General features: G+C 46.2%; 1 protein-coding gene and 1 non-coding gene across 3 annotated transcripts in view; both read right to left on the bottom strand.

Annotated features, from left to right (window-relative positions):
* The window catches only part of MAOA (monoamine oxidase A), a 71,781-nt gene extending 45,302 nt beyond the window's left edge, over positions 1-26,479 (bottom strand). The window contains exons 1-2 of one of the 2 annotated variants that reach the window (XM_043571046.1): positions 24,596-26,479; positions 4,499-4,593 (exon numbers count right to left, since the gene is read on the bottom strand). In XM_043571046.1, the coding sequence (XP_043426981.1) occupies positions 4,499-4,593; positions 24,596-24,668 (168 nt within the window). In that variant the 5' untranslated portion in view covers positions 24,669-26,479. Of the gene's footprint in view, positions 1-4,498; positions 4,594-19,606; positions 19,728-24,595 lie in introns of those variants that run through there. The other variant, XM_043571047.1, reaches the window with a different exon arrangement.
* Positions 8,199-8,305, bottom strand: LOC122478184. The gene has a single exon (XR_006295914.1). It is a non-coding gene; the product is annotated as a U6 spliceosomal RNA (small nuclear RNA).
* Positions 26,480-27,102: the final 623 nt, after the last annotated feature.

Genomic DNA, 27,102 nt, shown 5'->3' with positions numbered 1-27,102 from the left:
GTTAGGGCGTCTCCACCCCAAATTATCCTAATTGACTCAGAACTGCTCTTACAGGGGAGCCTGGGTAATGATCTCAGAGTTCGTGAGTTCAAGCCCTGTGTTGGGCTCCGTGCTGAGAGTGGAGCCTGTTTGGGATTCTCTCTCTCTCTCTCTCTCAAAAATAAATAAACTAAAAAAAAAAGAAAAGAAAAGAATTGGGGTGCCTGGGTAGCTCAGTCGGTTAAGCGCCCGACTCCTAGATTTCGGCTCAGGTCATGATCTCATGGTTCGTGAGATCGAACCCCACACTGGGCTCTGCACTGACAGCGAGGTACCTGCTTGGGATTCTCTCTCTCTCTCCCTCTCTCTCTCTCTCTCTCTCAAAATAAATGAATAAAATAAAAATTAAAAACGTAACAAAAATAAATAATAAATATTTTAAAAATTGCTCAGTAGGAATTCTAACAATATCCAGTTCAGTTTCTTATTATATACCATTTCTGTTCCTTTTTCTCAAAGCCCTTTATTCTCCTTCTATTCACTTGAAATCTTACAAATGTTAATTCCTACTTTGTAAGCATTTCGAAGCGCATTTCAAAGTTCTTTCCTCATATACCTAAAGAGTTACAATTATCATGCTTCACACACAATACTTCCTGTATGGTGCTGACGTATATAAATGATACCGCCTGAAAAATCAGCCTGGGGCAATAACACAGATGGGGACAGGCATGTTGGAATTCTCATTTCCTTTAGATCAAGAAACTTGTTCTTACTTGAAAATCTGCAACATGACTGATGCCCCTATTTAATAACCAAAAGATTTTAGAGATAAGAAAGTAGGGCTAAGGAATAGCTGAATAACTATCGCCAAACTGAAGGCATAATTTTCTGAAAATGACAGGGGACTTGTATCTAATAAGGTCAGACACGCAGAATATGCAATCCTTCTTTTGCACTACAACACACTGTCTTCAATTAGAACTTGAAGTTGCCAGGGAGCTTGAAGTACATTTAGATTGTATCTCACGGCCCGGGGGGGAAGACAGAGATGTGAGGTGCCAGCAGGATTTGGCCCAGGTTAAGAAGGGATGTCAGGCGGTACAGGGGCCAGAATCTCAGTCTCCTCAATTCCAGACCAATAGCTTCCCGGTGCACCGGGAAGCGCTCAGAAATTCTCCAGACACGATTAATCGGGATTCATTTAAAGCAAGCAAGCAAACACACCCCACAGAGCAGCACTGCAGTAACATCCCCTGGGGAGCTCGTCGAAATGCAGATTTGGATTCAGTGGGTCTAGGACCAGGGGCCTATGATTCTGCATCTCTATCAAAGCTCCTGGCGGGGAGGTGACTCTGAGGCTACTGGTCCATGGATTACACTGAGTAGCAAGGCTGTAGAGCACTCTTAGAACTGAATAAAGTGAAAACAGACCCATGGTATATCCCTGTGTGTATCTTTTTTTTTTCATCCCTGCGTGCATCTCAAAAGGTAGGGGGCCGCCTGGGTGGCTCAGTCGGTTAAGTGTCCACCTTCGACACAGGTTATGATCTCGAGGTCTGTGAGTTCGAGCCCCACGTCGGGCTCTGTGCTGACAGCTCGGAGCCTGGAGCCTGCTTCGGATTCTGTGTCTCCCTCTCTCTCTGCCCCTCCCCTGCTCATGCTCTGTGTCTCTCTGCCTCTCAAAAAGGAACAAATGTTAAAAAAATAAAAAATAGAAAATCATAAAAAGGTAGGAAGCAGGGACGCATGGGTGGCTCAGTCGGTTAAGTGTCAGACTCTCAATTTCATCCCAGGTCATGATCTTATGTTTTTGTGAGTTTGAGCCCTATGTCGGGCTCTACCCTGACAGCGCAGAGCCTACTTGAGATTCTCCCTCTCTCTCTCTCTCTCTGCCCCTCCCCTGCTCGCACTCTCTCCGTCTTTCTCAAAAATAAATAATAAATAAATAACGTTAAAAACGTAGGAAGCAAATGACAGGGGGAGCATGGCCTGGTCTAACAGAAAAACATAGTCTACAATATTCTAGTTCACATGTTGGTTAGCTATTCCACATCCACTCATATTGCCTTTTCCATGCCTGCTTGTATTATGCAGTCTGGAAATGCTAAATGCTTGCTTTCCCGGGCTCCCCAGCAGCTAAGGGCATAGCTATAGACTAAAGCAAATGTCTGCTGGGGGTCTTCTGGTAAAGGAAAAGCTTTGTTGCAGATAAAGCTGGGGCTGCCTCACCACAAAACAGGCTCTTAACTACAGAGAACAGGGGCACCTGGGTGGCTCAGTCCGTTGAGCGTCTGACTTCAGCTCAGGTCACGATCTCGCAGTTCATGAGTTCGAGCCCCGCATCGGGCTCTGCGCCGACAGCTCAGAGCTTGGAGCCTGCTTCGGATTCTATGTCTCCCTCTCTCTCTGCCCCTCCCCCACTCTCACTCTGTCTCTCAAAAATAAATAAACGTTAACTACAGAGAACAAACCAATGGTTACTAGAGGGGAGGTGGGTAGGGGGATGGATGAAACAGGTGATGGGGATTCGGGAGTGCACTGGTCGTGATGAGCACCGGTTGTCCTATGGAAGTGACGAATCACTGTATTGTACACCTGACACGAAGGTTACACAGAATGTTAAGTAATGGGAATTTAAATACAAACTTAAAAAGAAAACCTCGGCTTGCCTCTTCATCCTCTTTCCTGTCCTCAGTGAGGACTGATGCTCAGAGTTACAGCAGCCATCTGGTGCCCATTAGGCAATAAGACAAAATGCAAAGAATGGCTGAGCAGAAGAGAGAAAGAGCATAAAGCCTTGATGACAAAGCTGAGCCCCCCCACCGCCCCCTGCCCTGCGCCAGTCTGGACTCCCTGCCACCAGACCACTTCTTATGCAAAATAACTGCATGTTTGGATTGCTCAAGCCATTGTGACTAGCGCTGCAGAAGCCATTTTGCTGTAAGCCCAACACATCTCATTAGATAGATGCTGCCTCTCTTTCCGGTCACTGCAACCGGCTGCTTTCGTCCTGTCGATCTCCAGCCTTTACCACTCCATTTGCAGGCTGGAGGAAAGGCTCTCATTAATGACCTAACTGACAAACACAGGGGCTTCCTCTTTCCTCCACCCATCTGCCTCTGCCACCGCTGCTTCGCTTTGGCTCCGCTGCCTCTGCACCCATTAAATCTGCATGCTCCCCAAACCTCTGCCTTTGGCCCTACCTCCTCCCCACCCCATGTCGTCTCCCTGTGCGCATCCATCAGCTCCCACAGACTTGACTGCCTACGACCGTGCCCTTGAATAATGGCAAACAATACTTGGGATGCGTTGTTTTTTTTTTTTCCCTAGAATGGTGACATCAGCCCAAGTCTAAAAAGGCAGTGATGTAGCAAGAACTGAGCTTCGTCCTCATGTCTAGCCGACCTTACCCAAGCAAAGAGTGTCCCTCCCAACAGCCCTCCTCTTAGGAAACAGGGGCCAAGGACAAAGTTGCACAAAAATATGCAGCATTTTGCTTCTGCTTACTGTAGCCGCACTTTTTTTCTTTCAAGTTTATTTATTTACTTATTTGCTTATTACAGAGATTGCACAAGCAGGGGGAGGGGCAGAGAGAGAGAGGGAGAGACAGAATCCCAGGCAGGCTCCATGCTGTCAGCACAGAACCCGACATGGGGCTCGAACCCCCACACCGCGAGATCATGACCTGAGCCAACATTAACAGCTGGACTCCTAACCAACTGAGCCACCCATGTAGCCATACTTCTTTTAAGTTGTGTATCCTTAAATAAATAAAGATGGAACCTATACTCTGTGTGTGTGTGTGTGTGTGTGTGTGTGCGCGCGCACGCGCGCATGTGTGTTACGGGTATATAGTCATTTCAAGTCCAGTCAAACCGTAACCCCATCTGAGACACTACCTAGTCTACTGAGGTCTCTGGTATGGAAGTTATGACAGTGTACTGAAGTTATTTGTTCACGTTTGTTTTCATCACTAGACTATAAGCTACTGAAGGTGAGAGGCGTTCACTCTTCAGTGAGTGTTTATTTGGTTTTGTTTTGTTTTATTTTTATCTTTTCAATTAACATCCAATTTAGTTAGCATACAGTGCCACAATGACTCCAGGGGTAGATTCCTTCATGCCCCTTCCCCGTTTAGCCCCTTCCCCGTCCCGCAGCCCCTCCAGCAACCCTCTGTTTGTTGTCCGTATTTATGAGTCTCTTCTGTTTTGTCCCCCTCCCTGTTTTTATGTTATTTTTGCTCCCCTTCCCTATGTTATCTGTTTTGTCTCTTAAAGTCCTCACATGAGTGAGGCCATATGATATTTGTCTTTCTCTGACTAACTTCGCTTAGCCTAATACCCTCCGGTTCCAGCCACGTAGCTGCAAATGGTCAGTGAGTGTTTGTTGACCACAACGGATGCTTACTTGTTGGAGTAGCTGAAGGCTCTAGAGGACACATGGCTTCTGTGCCTTCCATCGCTCCCACTTCTAGTTTGAGTGAGAAATTATACGTTAAGCATTAAAAATCACTTACCCTCACAGTGTATGTTCTTCCTCCAACTCTGTCCCGCGCTTCTAAGACCAAAACATTCACTTCATGTTCAGCTAAGAGTTTGGCGGCAGACAGCCCTACGAGGAAAATTTAAAAAAAAAAATCAAGGAACATGTTAAGACCTGAACATGAAACCTCCAAGATTTAGCCAGATCTACACACAAAATGAGTGCAGGAAGGACATCCTTCATAATCCACAGATTCTGCTATCTTTCTAATAAACTCCGACCACAGTGTGATTAACAGAGCTACCAGTGTTATCATCTATCCTCTGTTACATTAGCATAATATTATCCATCATGAGGCTGGTTGACAAAATGTAATAATTTTTTTTATTTAAATTCAAGTTAGTTAACATACAGTGTAGTCTGGGTTTCGGGAGTAGAACCCAGCGATTCATCTCTCATATAGGACACCCAGTTCTCATCCCCAAAAGCACCCTCCTTAATGCCCATCACCCATTTAACCCATCCTCTCACCCACTTCCCCTCCAGCAACCCTCAGTTCGTTCTCTGTGTTTAAGAGTCTCTGATGGTTTGCCTCCCTCTATGTTTCTATCTTATTTTTCCTTCTCTTCCCCTGTGTTCATCTGGTGTCGTTCTTAAATTCCACAGTGATAATGCAATCTTACTTAAGAGAATGTGTCGAACCCTCAGTCAACCCTTATCTCGCCCTTCATCCAGAAATCCTGATAGTATAAAGAGAAGGGTATGTTTTCCTGGAAACTCCCTCTGGCTACACCAGCCCTCAGTATATCTGTGCTTTTCTCAAGTTAAAAAACCCTTATAATCACCTCCCATGATTTATCTCTGGATTACATGTTTGCTAGTTGTTTTTCCCGCTAGATTCCAAGTTCCCAAAGGGAAGAACCATGCGTCGCACTTCCTTCATTGGCTCAAAGCACAGGTTTTTATGTGTAAATAAAAACTGTCATAAAAGATCGATTTAAAACCCAGTACAGTAATACCAGAAAAGTAGGGAAAATATGGTGGACTGACATTATAACAAGGATGTATGCTATTAACATGACTTGTCACCGATGTTAATCCTGATTACCTGGCTGAGGTGGCATTTGCCATTTTTCTCCACTGTAAAACTACTCCTTCTTCTCCCGTCCAATCCTGTATTCTTTGGAAGGAGGTCTATGCACACCCCACACTTTTTAAGACGTAGGGAATTATGTTCCACTTCTTTGAGGGTGATGTGTCTATATAAATTATTAAGAATTCTCCCACCCGGTAGATTTCTCTCCCTCCCCCGTTTATTTACATATTCAATCATGACCTTATTACATCAGTGTGGACCCACAGATAGTTGTATTACACTTTGGGTTATAATCCAATAGTATGTTATTTATTTTGTTGCTCAAACCCTTCCAGCTTTGGTCTCTGAGAGTTCTTTCAGTTGGCTCTTGTGTCACTCTGACATGGCCCCATCACTTTGTGTGTGTGTGTGTGCTTGTGTGTGTGTTTGCTTGGGCGCTTCCTTACTTTCTGGTATTACAAGATGTTCTAGGCTCAGCTTGTGTCTCTCTGTGCAGCCCCCGAATCAGCCATTTCTCCGATGAGCCTTGACAGCATTAGAAACCAGGATTTGGGCTCTAGGTGTGCTCGTTGCTGCTCACAGATGTCACAGATCTCTCAGCTCACAGAGTAAGGAAATCTATGTCGGCACACACTTATTTTCAAATCTACGTTGTTTCTGCACTTCCAATGCTAGCTTATGTCTAGTTATCTTTAAACTCCCGTTACGAAAAGTACGAAGCACACTAGAGATAAACACACTTCAAAGAGAAAAAGAGGGTTTGTTAGCATATTAGGGTGAAAGAGACATAAGAAGGGCACCTGGGATAAGTTGGGTAAAATGGTATAAACGTGATTTTAAAACTCAGTAATCTGATAGCTCATTTCTGACAGTATACATCCGGAAGACGGCAATCGTTTCCCTGGAGCTGGCATTAGTATTGTCATTTTGAGGCTATTATGGATGTAGTGTGGGATAAAGCGAATGCAGAATCAGGCCGATGTCACTGAGAACCAGGGTTTTTGGCCTGGGGATAAGGAAATTCAGATAGAAGAACAATGACATTAAGTAAAAATCCTGTAGTCCTGAATATGAATTGGAATTGCTGGTATGATCTCCGGCTAGATTCTATCTTCAAAAAATACAGGGGCGCCTGGGTGGTTCAGTCAGTTATGCATCTGACTTCGGCTCAGGTCATGATCTCATGGTTCGTGGGTTCAAGCCTCACATCAGGCTTTGTGTGGACAGTCCAGAGCCCGGAGCCTGGAGCCTGCTTCGGATTCTGTGTCTCCCTCTCTCTGGCCCTCCCTCCTTCCCTCTCTCTCAAAAATAAATAACATTAAAAAACTACATATTTCTTAGTCCTGCCCAGTGAAAAAGCTTGGAAAAAATTACCTACCTAGAAGCAGTGAACACTCCCAACACCCAGATTCTGGTTCCTAAACAATGAATTTCCAATGAAATGAATCATGGCTTGTGACCTATTTCAGCTGTAGGGTAGGAAATGTGCAAAGACGAATCTGGAACCAGTCATACCAGAAAGTGAGGCGGCTACGTGAGACTGCCTGGATTGTGACAGAAAGGCTCAGGAACCTACCTATAGAAACTCCCACTGGCCAGAGATGGAAGAATTTGAGTATCAAATCAAAATAACAGCAAGAGGGAGAGGGGGTGGAGAAAAAAAACCAAAGAATCCCAACTGCGATGCTGAAATCCACGAATTCATAACGATATTAAACAAAGAAAAATTCTCATTGGTTCATCTTTGGAGAATGCTAAGGAACCACCTTACCAGTTTGAAAATGACTGAAAGAAAAGAATCTGACAGTCATCCTGCCTTTCCTATTTGCAGTGAACCTCAAAGCAACCAAGTAGCTAACAAAGGGAGGTTTTGTTGTATAAAAGTACGCTAGCTAATAAGTAAAGACAAGTAAAATTAGAATATCAGCATTTTGCGGGGCGCCTGGGTGGCTCAGTCAGTTAAGCGGCCAACTTCGGCTCGGGTCATGATCTCACAGTTCGTGAGTTTGAGCCCCGCGTCAGGCTCTGTGCTGACAGCTCAGAGCCTGGAGCCTGCTTCGAATTCTGTGTCTCCCTCTGTCTTTGTCCTTGCCCCACTTACAGTCTGTCTGTCTCTCTCTGAAAAATAAAACCAGTAAAAAAAAATTTTTTTTTAAAAAGAATATCAGCATTTTGTGCCCCCTAATTGATGGATCTAGTGTAATAATCATTAACATCTGCTAACATCACACAAAAGAAGAGAGAGAACCAGATGTTATCTGCCTCCCGATGGAAGAAGTAGTTAGGAAGGAAGGGGAGGAAGACGAGGAGCAAACACTAAATTCTAACGTGATCAAGCCTCCAGATCTAATACTCAGGGGCCAGAGGAACACGTTTAAATGACACTACCAAATGCAATCAACAAAATCCAGATTGCAGGAACTGATACAGGACTACCCTGTTTTATTTTTTATTCTTTTTAAGGTTTATTTATTTACTTATTTATTTATTTTTTTTAATATATGATATTTATTGTCAAATTGGTTTCCATACAACACCCAGTGCTCATCCCAACAGGTGCCCTCCTCAATACCCACCACCCACCCTCCCCACCCTCCCACCCCCCCATCAGCCCTCAGTTTGCTCTCAGTTTTTAAGAAAAAATATGGAACGCTTCACGAATTTACGTGTCATCCTTGCACGGGGGCCATGCTAATCTTCTCTGTATCGTTCCAATTTTAGTATATGTGCTGCCGAAGCGAGCACAAGGTTTATTTATTTTTGAGAGACAGAGCGCGTGCAGGAGGCACACAGAGAGAGGGAGACAGAGAATCCAAAGCAAGCTCCATGCTATCAGCGCAAAGCCTGATGCGGGGCTTGAACCCACGAACCATTAGATCATGACCTGAGCCAAAGTCAGACGCTAAACCGACTAAGCCACCCAGGCACCCCAACCCTGGCTTATTTTTTTTAACTACTTGCCTGCACCTGCTCTCTCTCCCCTTTATCCTTTGCAGGCTTCCCCTACAATAAATCTCTTACAATGGCGAGTTCTGTCTTGATGTCTGCTCTCAGAAGACCCAGACGGACACGGTACTTTGTTCATATAGAGAATCAAGAATGAATTTGGGTCTAGAAGACCGAGCATGCAGGGAGGCTAAAGCATAATATCCAGCCCTGCTATCTGCCAATGTCTGTTTGTACGTAGTTTTGACCTGTTCAAGTACAATGTACCCTTACGTTGTTGACATTCATCAAAGATTTAGGTATGCAACAAATCTTTGGAATCTGCTCACAAAGAAAGCGTCCATCCCGTGACATTTAAATAAATGCAAACCAAGGTCTGCAAACCTTGGTGCAATGTGTTTTCTGGGACAGAGCCAAAGGCAGATTCTGCTGCTGGTCATTTAAAAAAGGACGAAGGTGTTATTAAAAGCAGGCTTGTGCACACATCTGTTCTTATGTCAAACTACCACTCTGTATTTAAAAGCAGAGAAAGGCAGATACGAAAAGGTTAATTTGTTCCCAGTTCACCTTAACCAATGGAACTATAAACCAATGAGAAAAAGACAGCCAGGGGTTTATTAGAATTAATCGGTAGCTCCTCTTCTAAAGCAAGGGACACCGACCCTCTGTGTGCTGCCTACGGAGAGGCAGAGGTGGCTTTGACTTCCAGCAGCAGTGGGTCCCGTGGCGTCCTGTCGGTTTGGTGCTACACATACAGATCAACTTCATGTGCCTTTCCTGTTACCCCTCCACAACCATCCCTCGGGGTAAACTTCATTATCCCCATATTCTATATGGGAAAGCCAAGTAACCGACAGGACCGCAACAAAGTCTCCTGAAAGGTGACTGGTTTTACTTCTCACAGGCTCAGTTGGAGCGTGAATAAAATCCAATCTAATGGGTAACTCTAAATAAGCTTGGTGAATCGCCTTCTCGGCCTTTTGCCTAAGATCTAGTAAATAAGCTGGGTGAGTGGCTTAATAATACATAAGCACCCTTCGGGAAGCTAAAGGGGGAGGGGGGGAAGCAGAGCCAGCAGAGCCAGAACAATGACCACACCAGCGACGAAAGTCATTTTGCAACTGGCCATTTAAGGCTACAAACAAAATTTAAAAACTGACCATTCCAATAGTGGCTTCTGCACTACAGGAAAATGGCTGGTCCTATCTCAGCAAGGAAAGTGTCAACTCTTAGTTTAAGAAATAAGGAAAATGTTCAAAACATTTTATAAGGATTTCAGAGGGGGGCAATGGTTTTAAAAAGGTCTTGGGAGTTTGAGGAGGGAAGACGTAAGTCACTGAGAAAAGTATGTCTTCTACAGTGCTGAATAAATGGGGTTCTGGTGTTTTGGTTTGTGTGTTTATTGTGAACAACACCCTGATCAGGAACTTCCACGACCACTGGAAGGTGAGAAAATCCAGAATACGGAAAGAAAAGCAAGGTGCCATTAAAAAAAAAAAAAAAAAAAAAAAAGTTCTTTTTGAATAAGAACCAATAACTAAGTTTGAATAAATAACTCAGTCAGTCAAAAATAAAGCACAGGGGGGCGCCTGGGTGGCTCAGTCGGTTGAGCGTCCGACTTTGGCTCAGGTCATGATCTCGCGGTCTGTGGGTTCGAGCCCCGCGTCCGGCTCTGTGCTGACAGCTCAGAGCCTGGAGCCTGTTTCAGATTCTGTGCCTCCCTCTTTCTCTGACCCTCCCCTGTTCACGCTCTCTCTCTGTCTCAAAAATAAATAAATGTTAAAGAAAATTAAAAATAATAATAATAATAAAAAATAATAAAGCACAGGGAAATACTTGGGGTCCAGAAATGTAGCAACTGTGGCTGTTGATTTGAATGAAAAAAAATGAAGATGATGCCTGCTTCAAGATGTAAGTCTTAGATTCTACTCCTTAACTCTTGTTTTTTTAATTTGAGAGAGAGAGAGAGAGAGAGAGAGAGAGAGAGAGCACACCCGCGAGTTGGGGAGGGGAAAATCTCAAGCAGGCTCCCCGCTCAGCACAGAGTCCAACGCGGAGCTTGATCCCATGACCCTGGGATCATGATGTGAGCGGAAATCAAGAGTTGGATGCTCAACCGATTGAGCCACCCAGGGACCTCCTTAGCTCTTTTTTTGTTCTTATTCTGTGTCTCACTGTGCATCCTACCCTCCATCACCACAGAACTCAATAATCACTTACAGAAAAAAAAAAAAATCATATCACAACTACACAGATTAGCTTAAGGGCTTTGAGTTTATCTTTCAAAAACATTTATTGAGCTTTTTTTTTTTTTTTTGGTAAATGGGATGACACTGTTAGAAACAAAGTGTTTTTAACTATTTCTTTATTTCTTTAGGTAACCTCTACACCCGTGGGTCTCAAACTCACAACCCTGAGATCAAGAGTCACGTGTTCTACTGACTGAGCCAGCTGGAAGCCCCAGAAAAGAAAAGGTTTTTATGTCTGAAGGCAAGCCACCAAATACAGTATAGCTACTAGAAAATAGCTGCCATCTATCACCAGACAACGCGGTTACAATACCATTGACGATATTCCCCAGGCTGTGCCTTTCAGCTCCGTGACTTACTCATTCCTTAAAAAGATTTTATAATCAAGTATTTTTTATTTTCATATTTGTTATGAAAGAGAAAATCTCATATTAAATCTATTTCATCTTGTTCTCAAGAAATATAGATTCGCCAGAGCTAAGAGCACTTTCATTCATTTCCCTATCATTTCATTGCCACATGGAATCTTGAGTGATAGAAGAGACTCGCCCCTGATCCAGCCCTCCAGCAACACACAGCCCCCACTCCCCCTGCCCAAGATAAGGAAAGGGTCTGATACCATGGTATGCTGCTAAGAGGTTAACAACCATCTCTGGGCTGGGGAGAGGGAGGGGGCCACCTGATTTGAACCATTTGGGTAGGCCTCTCCGGCCAGTAAAAGCTGGCTCCCACACACATTGTTAGAGCTAGAAACTCATGGCCTCAGATCAGAGAGGGGAGGGATGAAGTCAGGGAGAGGAGAGTGTCTGTTAAGTGTATGAGATTCATTGGGTTGTAAGGGATGAAGGGCCACCTTGGAAAGGTGTCCTAGACTCTCAGTTTCCCTAGTGTCGGAAGTCTCTGGTTCTCCCATGGTTCTTCCATGGAGGGAACCGTTCTTCCCTCCATTTGAAGGAAGAGGTCTAAGGGGCATTGGCAAAATCCACCATCCCTCACGCCTGCACAGAGAGTTCTTTCTCTTCCCCATCTTGGCAAACCAAAATCCTTAGGCGCAAAAGAGCCCAGGACTCCCAAATGTCCTGTGGTTTTCCATGAGAGTACAGAGCCCCAAGAAGCTACATTCACAAAGAGTTTGGTAAGGACTTATCAAATAAATAAGGATCTGATCACTTTCTAAATGAAACAAAACAAAACCTGAACAACAGGAAAATCAGAGGATCAGGGCACAAGCAAATCTTTGCCCACTTTGCACGTAAGTATTTTATTTTATTTTTAAATGTTTATTTTTTGAGAGACAGAGAGACAGAGTCCAAGTGGGGGAGGGGCAGAGAGAGACACACAGAATCCGAAGCAGGCTTCAGGCTCTGAAGTGTCAGCACAGAGAGCCCCAGGCGGGGCTCGAACTCACAAAACACAAGATCCTGACCTGAGCTGAAATCGGACACTTAACTGACTGAGCCACCCAGGCGCCCCATGCGCTTAAGTATTTTAAATAGGAATGAGGACTTTGAAACAATTCCTCTTCTGATTTTTCTTCAATCGTTTGGGTTTTACACAACCCCAAATAAAATAGGTTAAAGGATGTATTAGAGAGGCTTAAAAAAAAAAAAAAGAAAAGCAAGTCTGCTAAAAGAACCCCTCGTGTGAGAGTTCAGGCAATTGTTAATGTTGGTTATTAGATCGGGAGAGCCTGGGTGAGATGGTGTATGCAGCCAGCCCCTGCTACCATGGCAACCACAAACCAAGCTCCAGCTTCTTAAAGGCACTGCTGTGGAAACTGTGTTCCTACAGATTGTTCACTGCTTCCAATGTCCTGAGAAGCAGGACCTCCCCAGAGAAATGGTATAGGGATGATTTAACGCGCACAGCACCTGGAGCAAGAATTAAGAGTCTCTGCAATGAAGCCTTCAAAGAGAAGGTCCATGCCTCCTGGGATATAAATCTGTTACCGTGGAACCCTAGCTTCACACTTAACCCCTGCCTCTTCTAAATTTTTTTTTTTTTTTTTTTTGAGAGAGAGACAGAGCATGAGCAGGGAAGGGGAAGAGAGAGGGGGGCACACAGAATCCAAACTAGGCTCCAGGCTCTGAGCTGTCAGCACAGAGTCCGATGGGGGCTCAAACCTACGAACTGCAAGATCATGACCTGAGCTGAAGTCAGGAGCTTAACTGACTGAGCCACCCAGGCGCCTTACCCCTGCCTCTTGTAATCTCGCCAAGGGCCCTTCCCTTTACCTTCTTTCTTCAAGTACATTCATATGACTCTATTCTAGGAAAAAAAGAAATTCATCCATTTGATTCATGCCACCCTTTCCAGTTCAATTTCTGATTTTCCTTCCACAACAAATGATCTGGTGTCTCTGCTCCTTCACTAGAAAAAACCTTGAAATGTAACGTATTCCTGATGAAAAATGTCCAGGGACCCCGTGTTCAATACAGGCAAGTGTTTTAAATCTCCTGCCACACTCTGTCCCTGTTAGCCTGTTTGATGTTTCTTCTTAGCGCCCAGCACCACCTGGCAGTAGACATACTACAGCGTTTAGGTCACCCGCACTGGAATGAAACCCCTGAGAAAGTAGCGTCATTTGGGCGTCTCGAGGTCAATACATCTAAAACAGGACACTTGGTATTTCCCCCACAACTCATTCCTCCCCTGGCCCTTTGCAACTTCGCAAATGCCACCACCATTTAGTCAGCTGCTCTGATCAAAACTCTCAAAGCCGTTTCTGAGCCTTCTCTTTTTGTCATATACCTCATCCATTCAAGTGGCAAGTCCTGTTAGACGTAGCCTCAAAATATGCTCTGAATCTGCCTGCTACCGACTGCAACCACAGTCACCCTTGTCTAAGCCATGGTAGGCTTCTGCCTTCATCCAAGGCACCTGACCTCTCGCCCAGAGATCTGACTCCTAACGGGTGTGTTAGGACCTTCCTGAGAACAGAAATGTGTTCTACGTCTTTGCATTCCTAGAATAGACCCTGCCATGTTGCAGGTGCTCAAATGCTTGTTGCAAAGACCAGAACAACCACACACCAAGAAAACAAAACCATGCTCACTTGGATGAGGGCAACAGGGAAGTTTCTAAGGCTTAGATTATATTTATCTTGAGCAACCAAGAAAGACTGACAAAGATAGGGTGCCACATCATTTTAATGTTTATACCGAAATAAGTCAGCAGACTCCAAATACTAGGAGTACATTTTCTTTTTTACTTTTTTTTTTAATTTTTTTTTTGAACGTTTATTTATTTTTGGGACAGAGAGAGACAGAGAATGAACGGGGGAGGGGCAGAGAGAGAGGGAGACACAGAATCGGAAACAGGCTCCAGGCTCCGAGCCATCAGCCCAGAGCCTGACGCGGGGCTCGAACTCACGGACCGCGAGATCGTGACCTGGCTGAAGTCGGACGCTTAACTGACTGCGCCACCCAGGCGCCCCTCTTTTTTACTTTTTGTTTATATTTTTTTAATGTTCATTCATTTTTGAGAGAGTGCGCACATGTGGGGGGCGAGGCAGAGAGAGAGGGGGACGGAGAGATCATGACCTGAGCTGAAGTCGGACATTCAACCAACTGAGCCACCCAGGTGCCCCATGAATACATTTTCTGGTCTCTGAACCAATATTGCACTTTTTAGCAACAGAGAACAGAGAATATCAGCGTACACACAAACTTGTCCCTGATACATGTAACCATTTCTTTCTATCTATCCATCCCTCTATCCATCTGTATTTTGTGTTTCCTTTCCGAGAAATAATTCTCTGCTTTTGCAAATGCCAAATCTTCTAATCCCCTTGATAAGCTAAAGAGACAGTACTGTCTCAAATGATAAGTAGATGAAAGCTAACAATTAACTTCAATTTGCCCTGAATTCGACAGACTGGTTGTCTAGACAGTCCTAATTTATTTGATTATTGTCCAGCATTCATCTTCCCTTTGGATAAATGGATCTCACCCGAGTTAGGGAATGCAATTATCCCTTAATTCATTACCCGCCCCATTCTTTCACTGAAACTTAAAAAATCCACACCAAAGACCCTCCACACTGCTGTCCTTAGATTCTGCACCCCGGGATGCACTGTGGTTTCAGGCAATAGTTTCCAAGATGTTTTATAGAACACTACTCTTCAAGACGCTCCAGGGAAAAGTATCAATGTTCCTGGATGTTGGGACAGGCCATTTCTCCTTCTGGGAAATGTGTGACACACACTGGCATATTAAAGACCCTAATAAGTCCTGCAGTGAAGAGACCTGTTTGACTCCGCATTTGTCCACCTTATGCCTTTATTTTTTTTTTAATTTTTTTTAACATTTATTTATTTTTGAGACAGAGAGAGACAGAGTATGAGTGGGGGAGGGTCAGAGAGAGAGGGAGACACAGAATCTGAAACAGGCTCCAGGCTCCCAGCTGTCAGCACAGAGCCTGACGCGGGGCTCGAACTCACAGACAACAAGATCATGACCTGAGCCGAAGTCGGATGCTCAACCGACTGAGCCACCCAGGCGCCCCCACCTTCTGCCTTTAAGACAACAACAACAACAACAAAACCCTATTGGGAAACACACTTTGGGAAAGCTGGTTTCATCTGTCAGAAGACTGTCCAAATATTTACAGTAATAAACTCCCCTGGGCAAGGACCCAGGTAAGCCTAGAACACAACAAGCTAAGCGTTTTGAAGCAAAACTTTAGTACAGCTACGGCTTATGCTCTGGTTCTCCTGGTTCTTCCTCTTAATTGCTAAAAGTGACATTTTTCTTGGGGCGCCTGGGTGGCTTGGTCGGTTTAAGCGTCCGACTTTGGCTCAGGTCATGATCTCACGGCCCGTGAGTTCGAGCCCCACGTCAGGCTCTGTGCTGACCGCTCAGAGCCTGGAGCCTGTTTCCGATTCCGTGTCTCCCTCTGTCTCTGCCCCTCCCCTGTTCATGCTCTGTCTCTCTCTGTCTCAAAAATAAATAAACGTTAAAAAAAAAAAAATTTTTTTAAAGTGACATTTTTCTTCAACTTTCACATTCAACATCACCTAGGAATGTGAATAGTGTGTGTCCCATACTAAATTTTTAAAGTTAACTTTCTATTATTCAGCAAGGTGATCTCTGGCCCAGAGAATTCTTACATAACCACACGCTTGGACTCTTGGACTGAAGGCTGCGAGGACAATAAAAAGTATAGTCAAACATCAGCTCACTGAAGCTTTAGAAGCAATGTTCCAAAGCAAGAAAACATAAATTTTGCTCACAGCACGTACTGAACCACTCAATCGACAGATATGTATTGAATGAATGAATGAATGAATGAATAAGTGAATGAATAAATACATGCAGGTGTGCCAAGAAAAAGGTCTTGAATTTAAGCCACCGTTCCCAGCAAACTCATTTAATCTGGAAATGGCCACCTTTAAAGGTTATCTTTAGTATGTCAACTATACTTCAATTAAAAAAAAAAATGGGGGAGCCTGGATGGCTCAGTTGGTTAAGTATCTGACGGCTCAGGTCATGATCTCATGGTTTGTGAATTCAAGCCCCGCGTCGGGGTCTATGCTGACAGCTCGGAGCCTGGAGCCTGCTTCAAATTTTGTGTCTCCCCTTCTCTCTGTCCCCCCATGCTCATACTCTGTCTCTCAATAATAAACAAATGTTAAAAAAAAATTTTTTTTAATGTTTTGGCACACCCGGCTGGCGGAGTCAGAGAAGCGTGCGATCTTGATCTTGGGGTTGTGGGTTTGAGCCCCATGTGGGGTGTAGAGATTACTTAAAGATAAAAATCTTCTAAAAAATGTTTTAAACAGAAAAGAGGGGCGCCTGGGTGGCTCAGTTGGTTAAGCAGCCGACTTCAGCTCAGGTCGCGATCATGCAGTTCGTGGGTTCGAGCCCCGCGTCGGGCTCTGTGCTGACAGCTCGGAGCCTGGAGCCTGCTTCTGATTCTGGGTCTCCCTCTCTCTCTGCCCCTCCCTTGTTCATGCTCTGTGTCTCAACAGTAAATAAATGTTAAAAGAATAATAATAAATGTAAATGTTCATGAAGCAGTAACATGCCACGTAATATATTCTAAAATGTTAATTACAGTGAAACAATAGCCACAAAGTTTTAGAGCATCAAGCATTAAAGTAAAGCAATAGGAAAGTTCACTGCAGTTCTATGACTAGGCCTATAAGGCCAGCCCAGTGAAGTGGGGTATGGAAGCGGTACTGCCCTAGCAGTCGATATTTTAGGGGTCCAAGGTCAAGTTATGCCAGTAAGAATTTTGTGGCACTTGGTAGTTCACTTCATCCCTCTGAGCCTCGGTTTGGTCCCTGTGAGCCCTTACAGGCTGCAATTCTGTGACCCTTGAACATGGTTAATATGTAATAAACTCAACTCTCAAAGCTTATCGTCTGATTTTTATGTTCCTATTGACACTCTTACCTAATCAATTGATTAACTATTGCTATAAAGTGGGGTTTTATTTACTTTGGCTTAGCAGCAACTCCAAAAGGGCTTTGAAACAAGGATCAGAGAAGTCATGGAGAAGGTGTGAATGAACATGTGTAAGGGAGCCCCAGACCCTGATTTTAGTGTAGGATGTAGGGGCGCCTGGGTGGCTCAGTTGGTTGAGCAGCCGACATCGGCTCCGGTCATGATTTCACCGTTGTGCGTTCGAGCCCCGCGTTGGGCTGTCTGCTGGCAGCACAGGGCCTGCCTCGGATCCTCTGTCTCCCTCTCTCTCTGTCCCCCCGCTGTTTGTACTCTCACTCTCAAAAATAAATAAAACGTTTAAAAATAATTTTTACAAAAATTTACCGTAGGATGTCAATATGAGAGATCATGCAAACCATTTCCAGAATACAACATGGAATTAAAAACAGGTTGAGGATGAGTCCAAAACAGAAAGCTGCAGAGACAGTTAGGAAAACTACTAATTTCTAAAAGAGATGCTGGAAGAGACATCACATATAACATAATCCAACTTACTCCAACCTCTAATTTTATATATGACAAAACCAGTTTAAAGATTTTAAACTATGCCCTGGGGGTTCCTGGCTGACTCAGTCAGTAGAGCGTGCGACTCGATCTCGGGGTCGTTGAGTTCGAACCCCACGCTGGGTGTAGAGATTACTTAAAATTTTTTCTTTAAATGTTAAAAAAATCTATTTTAAGGTGCCCTAGTTCACAATGCTAAATGACAACATAATAAGGAACACATCGTCAATGTGGCAATCTCAATTCCTGGCACACCTGTATTTTTCACAATAAAGGAAAAAAGAAAAAAACAGTCCTAACGATCAACTTGTCTCAAACCTTACAAAAGTTAAAAACGTACCAAAACTTCTTTTGGCTGATCTTGTGCAGTTCTCATCACTCAGACATAAAACGAAAGGGAGCTGTCATTATGAAATCTATCCATTTCATACGTGCAAGTGTAAGTGTTCAAATGGACGCTAATTGGATGTCTACACTCTTGCGAACCCCTGCATGTGATAGAAAACCACAACAGGACCTCAGGCTTTCTGGGTACACCTGTAAAATATGTGTATGTCACACCTGCACAAGAACGGTATGACCCATATTCGCCACTAACGGACTTCCGCATTTCCTACTTCAAAAAATCAGAACGCAAATTTTCTTGAATTTTTTGTTTAACATCAAAAAAGTTTCTGGGGCGCCTGGGTGGCGCAGTCGGTTAAGCGTCCGACTTCAGCCAGGTCACGATCTCGCGGTCCGTGAGTTCGAGCCCCGCGTCGGGCTCTGGGCTAATGGTTCGGAGCCTGGAGCCTGTTTCCAATTCTGTGTCTCCCTCTCTCTCTGCCCCTCCCCCGTTCATGCTCTGTCTCTCTCTGTCCCAAAAATAAATAAACGTTGAAAAAAAAAATTAAAAAAAAAAAAAGTTTCTAAAGTGAAAGCATCCTAGTGAATTTTTGAGGGGAAAAAATGCAAAAGAGAGGCAAAGAAGGGTCCAGAAATGCAGAAGAAAAATCAACGCTCAGTTTGCGCTGAACCTCAGAGTATCTAAATAACTAAGGCGCCCAAAATAAGCCGCATTTTTAAAAATGTTTTTCTTAATCACTACAGAACCACAAGGATGTGCTGCCAAGTTCTGGGTTAAAATGGCAGAAATGCTCTCCGCAGAACTGACTCTTCACGGCGATGTATTTCAGCAAGAAGGCAAATTGTGGTATGTCTCAGAGGATGGGAAGGACCCAGTCCCTGCTGATTTTACACAACACCGAGTCCTGGGTGGCTAGTGCTCTCTATTCTTTTAAAACAATGGATTTTTTTTAATTTCTTTTTTTAATTTACATCCAAGTTAGTTAGCATATAGGGCAACAACGATTTCAGGAGTAGATTCCTCAGTGCCCCTTCCCCATTTAGCCCATCCCCCCTCCCTCAACCCCTCCCGGAACCCTGTTTGTTCTCCGTATGTAAGAGTCTCTTACGTTTTGTCCCCCCTCCCTGTTTTTATATTAGTTTTGCTTCCCTTCCCTTATGTTCATCTGTTTTGTGTCTTAGAGTCCTCATATGAGTGAAGTCATATGCTATTTGTCTTTCTCTGACTAATTTCACTTAGCATAATACCCTCTAGTTCCATCCACGTAGTTGCGAATGGCAAGATTTCAAAAATACAAGGAAGTTCCACTACTCAGACACTAGTTGGAAAGAGCTCTTTCTACATGATACTTAAAAATTTCAACAAGCATGCAGAAACTACCTACCCCGGACTATCCAGCGTTATCACTTGGAAACTTATCTCTCAAGGTCCCAAGACTTTGTTTACATTCATGCCATTAATATTTCTCTCACTGTATGAATGTCAATTACGCTCTTCCTTGATTACTTCTAAAAAGAGGACCAGGCACCTTATGGGCGGAGAAACTACTTACTCATCGTCATCCCTCTTTCCCCGTGATCTTGCCATCGCCTGGCATATGGAATAGAGGCTCCCAAAGGGCTTGGAGGAGTCCAGACACACAAGGAGTTGCTTTGAGGGGCCGAGCATTCCCCTTCCCTAGACGTGTTCAAAGCTACAGCCAGACCATCGCTAAGGAGATGCCGTCAAGAGGATTAAAATCTTAGGGGATTGGACTGGACTGCCTTTCCAAAAACCTTTTGGCCCAAAGACTCTGAAGTAGACAATGTCCCCTGGAGATGGGCTTTTTTTTTTGTTTTTTTCTTTTCCTTTTTTCTTCCCCTTAAAGAAAGCCAACTCAGAAATGCTCAGTTCAGGGCAGATTTTTAAATCTTACCCTGCTTCGTTTCTGCCATCTGCCCTCTCTCTGTCAGCTCCTGAGTAAAAACTAGCATCTATAGTCAAGGACTGAATTGCCATAGTTAAAATAACATCAAGAGGGTCGCCTGGGTGGCTCTGTCGGTTAAGTGGCCGACTCTTCATTTCAGCTCAGGTCATGATCTCACGGTCCGTGAGTTCGAGTCCCACATCAGGCTCCGCGCTGATGGTGCAAAGGCTGCTTGGGATTCTCTCTTCCCCTCTCTCTGCCCCTCCACCGCTCACATGCTCTTTGTCTCAAAATAAAAAAATAAACTTGAAAAAAAAATGACATCAAGAAATACACATAGAGACAGAAAATGAGTGTAGATTGTTAGAGAGGACAAGCACTAATAGATAGAGAAAAATCAAGGCCAGCCAGGGTGGTCAAGGAAAGGGTCATGAGTCAGGTGACGAGGAATGGATAGGATGTAGGCAGTGAGAGAGAAGCACTTCCATGTTAAGAAACACAAAAACAAAGCTCAACTCCATGCTGGGGGCAGTGGGAAATGCTACTTGTCCAACAAAGTGGGGCCAGATAATTGGGGATGCAGTGGGGAGTTTGAGAGGCTGGGAGTAGACCAGGGAAGGTCTTGAGCAGAAAAGCAAGGTGATGAAAGAAGTGTTTTAAAAAAAAGCAAGTCTGGAGGCGCCTGGAGGGCTCCACTGGTCAAATGGCAGACTCTTGATTTCGGCTCAGGTCATGATCTCATGGGTTCAAGCCCCCACATCGGGCTCCACGCTGATGGTATGAAGCCCACTTGGGGTCCTCTTTCTCTCCATCTCTCTGCCCCTCCCCCACTCATGCTCTCTCTGTCTCTCTCAAAAATAAATAAATTAAAAAAAATCAAGTCTGGTTACGGAATGAATAAGCCACAGGGATGAAAGGCAGAGTATATGGAATATAGTCCATGGTACTGTAATGGCAACGTAATGGGGCAGATGGTAGCTACACTTGGGGTGAACACAGTGTGAAGTACATACAGACTTGTTGAATCACCAAGTTGTACACCTGAAACAAATGTAACATTGTGGGTCAACTCTGCTCAAGTTAAAAAAAAAAAAAAAATCAACTCTGGGAGAACACTGCAGGATGGACATGAAAGGAAAACCCAAAGTAAAGGGTGGCCACTGGAAAGACGGTCGTAACTTGGAGAGCTGAAGGCGTCCAGGGTCTATTCTGGGGACGGGGGGAGTCACTGGGAATGGAGAAGAGGAAGAGCCCAAATAAGGAATTGAAGGTGGAGCCAAGAAGTGAGGGAGACAAGTTGGGCTGGGATGGCAAGGAGGCTTTTGGACATGATGAATACGAAGTAAGAAGAGGACACTCAAGTGTGAAATATCCAGCAGCAGATAAGCTGTAGAACAGGAGCTGAGAGAACGAAACAGACCCCAATTAGAGATTTAAGAGCGTTCTATAGATAAATCTGAAGTCCTAGAATGAGAAAGAGAAGGGAGAGAGTGCATAAGAGCCCAAAAGTGACCAACAACGGAAACTCGGGGCCATTTCAAAACTAGAAGTTCACAAGAATATGGGCACATGAAAGGAACAGAAAAGGAGCGATCAGTGTGGGATAAAAAATTCAGGATCCAAGTGTCACAAAATGAAAGGAGTTTCAAGAAGGACTTGGTGACAGATGATGGATGACACATAAGGGCCAGAGCATGCTAAACGTACCATTATACTGCTTACAAACGAGCAGGTGGGTTTTTCCATCTCCACTAGTGACATAGTAGATACAATTATGTAATTGATTAGTGGACAGAAAAAGGGGTTTTGTGGCTATAAGACATGCTCTGTTTTATGTTGTTTTTTTTTTAATGACAAAAGAGAGCTATATTAAGATCCTGTCATTCTGTTACTATAGATTGATTTTGAGGAATGTTATTTGGAATTTGTACTCTTCTGGGAGCTGCTTTGTTACAGATGCTAAGTATTAAGTATTGGCCATGTATTGTAAGTGTGTGAGTAGCATATTAAAGTGTGCAAGTCCTGACAAAAGCTGTAAGAAATATCCCAAAGCATTTAAAAACTGATAGAGGGATTATTAAGTAACTCATGGGATTTTGCCAGGCCCACACAAAGATTATGCTTCTGGTATCTCAAGAGCTCTTGGGAAGTAATGCCTCTCACCTCCTCATGAAATACCCAGTCTGCGTGCAGGGTTTATCCTGAACCAGACTTGTACCTCCTTTTATTTTAGTTGTGAACCATCTGGGAAGCCACCAGAGCCGGAATGCAATGTCTCTGGCCAGTTTTGGTGTTAAAAATCACGCAAATCCGGGGCACCTGGGTGGTTCAGTGGGTTGAGCGTCTGTGGCTCAGGCCATGATCTCGTGGTTCATGAGTTCGAGCCCTGCACGGGGCTCACAGCTGTCAGGGCAGTGCCCACTTCAGATCATCTGTTGCCTTCTCCCTGTCCCTCCCCTGCTCGCACTCTCTGAATGACACAAAGAAATTAACAGTCACTAGTGACTACAGACAGATCCAGGTTTTGAGGGGCCTGAAGCTTATATTACTTGCATGCTTTTTTCTAAGAAAAAAAGAATGCCACGTTACCAACACAAGACTCAGCATGAAGCTATTTATTCGGAATGAGAGCCAGAAGGCACCTGCAGCTGTAAGGCCATAAAGCATGAGGGTCACCACCTACACGGTAAGTCCACCTCTGCTCAAGACCACCTACTGGGAGTAAGGTGCGGACAGGGAGAAAGCAGGTAATCAGGCAGAGGGAAAATGAAAGACAAAATGCTCCTTAAGGAATACTGGAGCACAGAACAAGAAAAGGACAAAGATAAAATCCCAGAAAGAAGTTCGAATTGCAAAATCAATGGGAGATGGGAGATGGGAGAAGAGAGAGAAATAATCAATTTACTTTACAAGGCCACACTATCAGAATATTTATTTCCTAGTGATCACCAATCACATTGCTTCTAAGAGGCTTGCATAGGAGCACCAGGTTTTTGGAAACAACCGTTCTCTTCATTGCAGGCACTCAGAGAGTGGTTGTTGAATGAACGAATGAATGAATGAATGGAAACAAGAGAAATATAGTTCTTTTTCTTACTCGCCACCAGGGTCTGCTTTCCTCCGATGCTCCAACATACATACATGCATGTTTTTTTTGGCACTGGTTGGAGTTGTCAAAGCAGCAGCTCAGGCCAACCTCTTCTCTGGTGTTTCAGACTGTTGATCCTCAACAGACCAAGTCAAAAGCTATCTCCACCCAAAATTAATTTGTAAGCATGTTCAGAGTCTCCCCAAAAGAATTATACACAAAAATGGCTACTGTGGGGCTACCAGACTTACTCCCTTCCACCTTCTTTCTCCCTCTTCCTATATCAAATTCTGCAGATATATTTCAGAAATTAACACCTTCCCGCTCCTGGGCAGATTCACGCGGGATTTTAGCTAGGGCTGAAACACAATTCCTAAATTTCAAATATTTTACCAATTATGACAGCCTAAGTGACAATTTAATATATCAATCATGATGAGATTTCCAGGAAAATACTGGCAAGCCTCATGCACCGCTCGGTCAGCTGCAAAACCAAGACAGGACCGGGCGAACCCAGGCTCACCAGCTCCACACAGGACAAGATTCAGATGGTAGGAGTGCTTATAAAAGACACAATCAGCCTCTGCTTCAGAAAGGGATTCCCTTTGGGCAATAAATGCCCTACACTTTCCTGCAAGCTCTAAGAAACGGTGGGAGTTACGTTCAACCTAAAAGCCCATCCTCTTCTTAAAAAAGAAATATTGGGGCGCCTGGGTGGCTCAGTCGGTTAGGTGTCGGACTTCGGCTGGGTCATGATCTCGGGGTTTGTGGGGCTCCAGGGTTCCAGCCCCAGGTAGGGCTCTGTGCTGACCGCTGGGAGCGTAAAGCCCCCTTTCGGATTCTGTGTCTCCTTCTCTCTCTGCCCCTCCCCCACTGGCACTCTGTCACTCTCTCTCTCCCCTTCAAAATAAACATTAAAAAAAAAATTTTTTTTTAATGTTTACTAAACGATTTTTCCTTCCTCTTCACTCACCAAATTTTCTAAAGAAAAGTGCTTGGAGAAGAGTAGAACTGGAATAACTCTATTACTACCTCCATAGTACAAAAATCCGAACACTGATGTCCTGTTTAGGGCAAAGGACATGAAATGAGTGAATCAAAGCAGCCGCCACCTCAGGGATTAGAAGTAAAGGTCTTAACTGGAAAAAAAAAAAAAATGATTTCGCCACTTTCTGGCTAAGTGATTTGACCTCTGGAAAGTTATTGGAAAGTCTCCAGACCTCAGTTATTTGGTTTTGTAAAATGGGGGCGAACATAGTACCCGTCTCCCAGAATTGAGAAAATGCAAGTAACGTACTGAATTTAACTGCACAGCAAGAGCTAGTTAAATGTTAGTATTTAATTGTAGTAGTAAAATTTTTGTTCTGCCTCCCCCAGTTCACACCACAGGCAAAACTGGCCCAATCCCCGCGCTTGCAGGATCCGGGGCCGGGCACTGTTGCACACCAGCATGCACAAAAGAGACCCCCAAACGCCGCGGCGTTACTGCAAGCCCCCACCCCAGGCCCGCCAGGGCCCCTCAGGTTACCGCTACGGCCCACACTGACCTGAGATGCCGCCTCCTATCACGACTACGTCGAACATGTGGCCCGCGACACTCGCCTTCTCCCGACTCGCCATGCTCTGATTGAGACTCTCCCGGGGCGTAGGTATAGAAGTGGGGCCGGTCAAGGGCGGGGCGGACCCTTCTACCGACTCTCGGGGGAGGCCAGGGGCGGAGTCGATTCTTCCACGGACACCCGAGTGGAGCCGGGCACTGGGGGCTGGGCGGATCCTTGTCCCGACGCTCGCGAGGAGTCCGAGCTCGGGACCGGTCCCTGCTGCGAACCTCGGGGGGAGCCGGGCACTGAGGGCTGGGCGGATCCTTGTCCCGACGCTTGGGAGGAGTCCGAGCTCGGGACCTTTCCCTGCTGCGAACCCCGGGGAGAGCCGAGCATTGAGGGCGGGGCTGTCTCTTGCACCGACGCTCCGGAGACGTCAGAATACCGGACAGATCGTTGCAGCGAACCCCGGGGGGAGCCGGGCACTGGGGGCGAGGCGTTCTCTTGCACCCACGCTCGGTAGAGGTCTAAGTACGGGACAGATCGTTGCAGCAAACCCCGGGGGGAGCTGAGCACTGAGGGCGAGGAGGTCTCTTGCACCCACCCTCCGGAGACGTCGGGGTACGGGACAGATCCTTGCAGCGAACCCGGGGGGGAGCCGAGCACTGGGGGCGAGGCGGTCTCTTGCACCCACGCTCGGTAGAGGTCTAAGTACGGGACAGATCGTTGCAGCAAACCCCGGGGGGAGCTGGGCACTGAGGGCGAGGAGGTCTCTTGCATCCACTCTCCGGAGGCGTCGGGGTACGGGACAGATCCTTGAAGCGAACCCCGGGGGGAGCCAGGCCCTGAGGGCGGGGCGCTCTCTTGCACCCACGCTCGGTAGATGTTAGTGTACAGGACAGATCCTTGCAGCGAACCCCGGGGGGAGCCGGGCACTGAGGGCGGGGCGCTCGCTTGCACCGACGCTCCGGAGACGTCGGAGTACCGGACAGATCTTGGCAGCGAACCCCGGGGGATGCTGAGCACGGAGGACGGGGCGGACCCTTGCAACAACTCTACAGTGGAGTCCGAGAGCTGGGCGGATGCGTCTACTGACACTCGGGGAAAGCCAGCTACTGGGAACCGCAAGGACCTGTGCTGTGACACTAGAGGGGAGTTAGGTGTGGGAGGTCCTTGCACCGAACTCCGGAAGGAGCCTTGCACTGAGGGCGGGGCCAACCTTTGTGCAGACTCCTGGAGAGTGTTACTGGGTGGAGGAGGTGCTGGTGTAGATACCCTGAGGAAGCCGGGTGTCACGGGCGGGTCGGACCCTTGCATCGACTCTAGGGAAGAGTTATTGGTTATAGGAGGTCCTGGTACTGATACTCGGGGGTAGCCGCGCCCTGCGGCCAGGGTGGATTCTGACACTGACACTCGGGTGGAGTCTGAGGGCGGGGCGGGGGCTGGTACCGATCCCCGACCGCTGCTGGCGTCCGGGTCGGATGCTGGGGCGGCCCTCTCGGCGGTGCTCAAGCGGGTAGCAGACTTGGGGATCTGGTGACTCTGGCCGTGGGCGTCAAAGCGCCAGAGGCTTGTGTTAGAGTCCGTGTTGGTCCTCCGGCTAAGACTGAAATCGAGTTCGGCCGACGCGCTGGACCTGGAGGTGTTCTCGTATCCGGTGTCCGTTGTGGACCTGCTCCACTCTTGCCTGGCCAACGAACCGGTCAAGGTCCGCCACTCGGCATGGATGTTCGACCCGGACATGGAAGATGCGGCCGCGCCCGAGATGGAGGCCTGGCTCGGGATCTGGGCAGCGATGCCCTCGGCTCCGGGAGCGCGCTCGGCCCCCCCGCCACCTCGGCCCCCCTGCGAGGCGGGCGAGTTGTGTGCGCTCATGGTGGTGTAGCGCGTGAGGAGGGACGCGGTGTTCTGCCCTCTGCCCCTCCCCTACGGGCCCCCTCCTGGCCGGTCCCTGCTGTCCCGAACCGGCACTCTCCCGGGCCTGCCCGGGGGTGAGGCGCCCAGCCCACTAGGTGGCGGGGAGACCACCTCGCCTGCCCCGAGAGGCGGGCGGCACCACCAAAAGATGGAGCGGTGGGCGCGTGAGAGTTTCAGCCTAGTGCCGTTACTCTCACGCCGTGACTAAAAGTGGACTGGGCCGGGTGGGCTCGGGAAGGGGACTAAGATGGCAGGGTGATGGCCGCGCCCACCCGCTATGGCTCTTTTGTGACGTCACAAGGGGCCAGGGTGAGGTCTGCGCAGCCGCGCGCGGGCCCTCCCTAGGGAGGGGGCGGGGTGAAGTGGGAACTGTTACTTGGGCTTGACTTGGTGACGATTGCTTCTCTGTGGGGTGGTTCAAGCTGAGGTGCTTGACCCAAATCGAAGCGCGTAGGCGAGAAAATTAAGAACTCAACTATCACAGATTAAGTGGGACCTGCACTTTAAAAGTGAAGGTGAAGGGCTGGCTAAGGGCGCAGAAACAAAAAAAGAAAACGTGTTTCCCCATCCTACGGAAAAGAGGGATATTTAGTGCC

The sequence above is a fragment of the Prionailurus bengalensis genome, chromosome X (genome assembly GCF_016509475.1).
Source record: "Prionailurus bengalensis isolate Pbe53 chromosome X, Fcat_Pben_1.1_paternal_pri, whole genome shotgun sequence".
NCBI lineage: Eukaryota > Metazoa > Chordata > Mammalia > Carnivora > Felidae > Prionailurus > Prionailurus bengalensis.
Note: the sequence above shows the minus strand (reverse complement) of the source record. Positions and strands in the feature narration are given on the sequence as shown.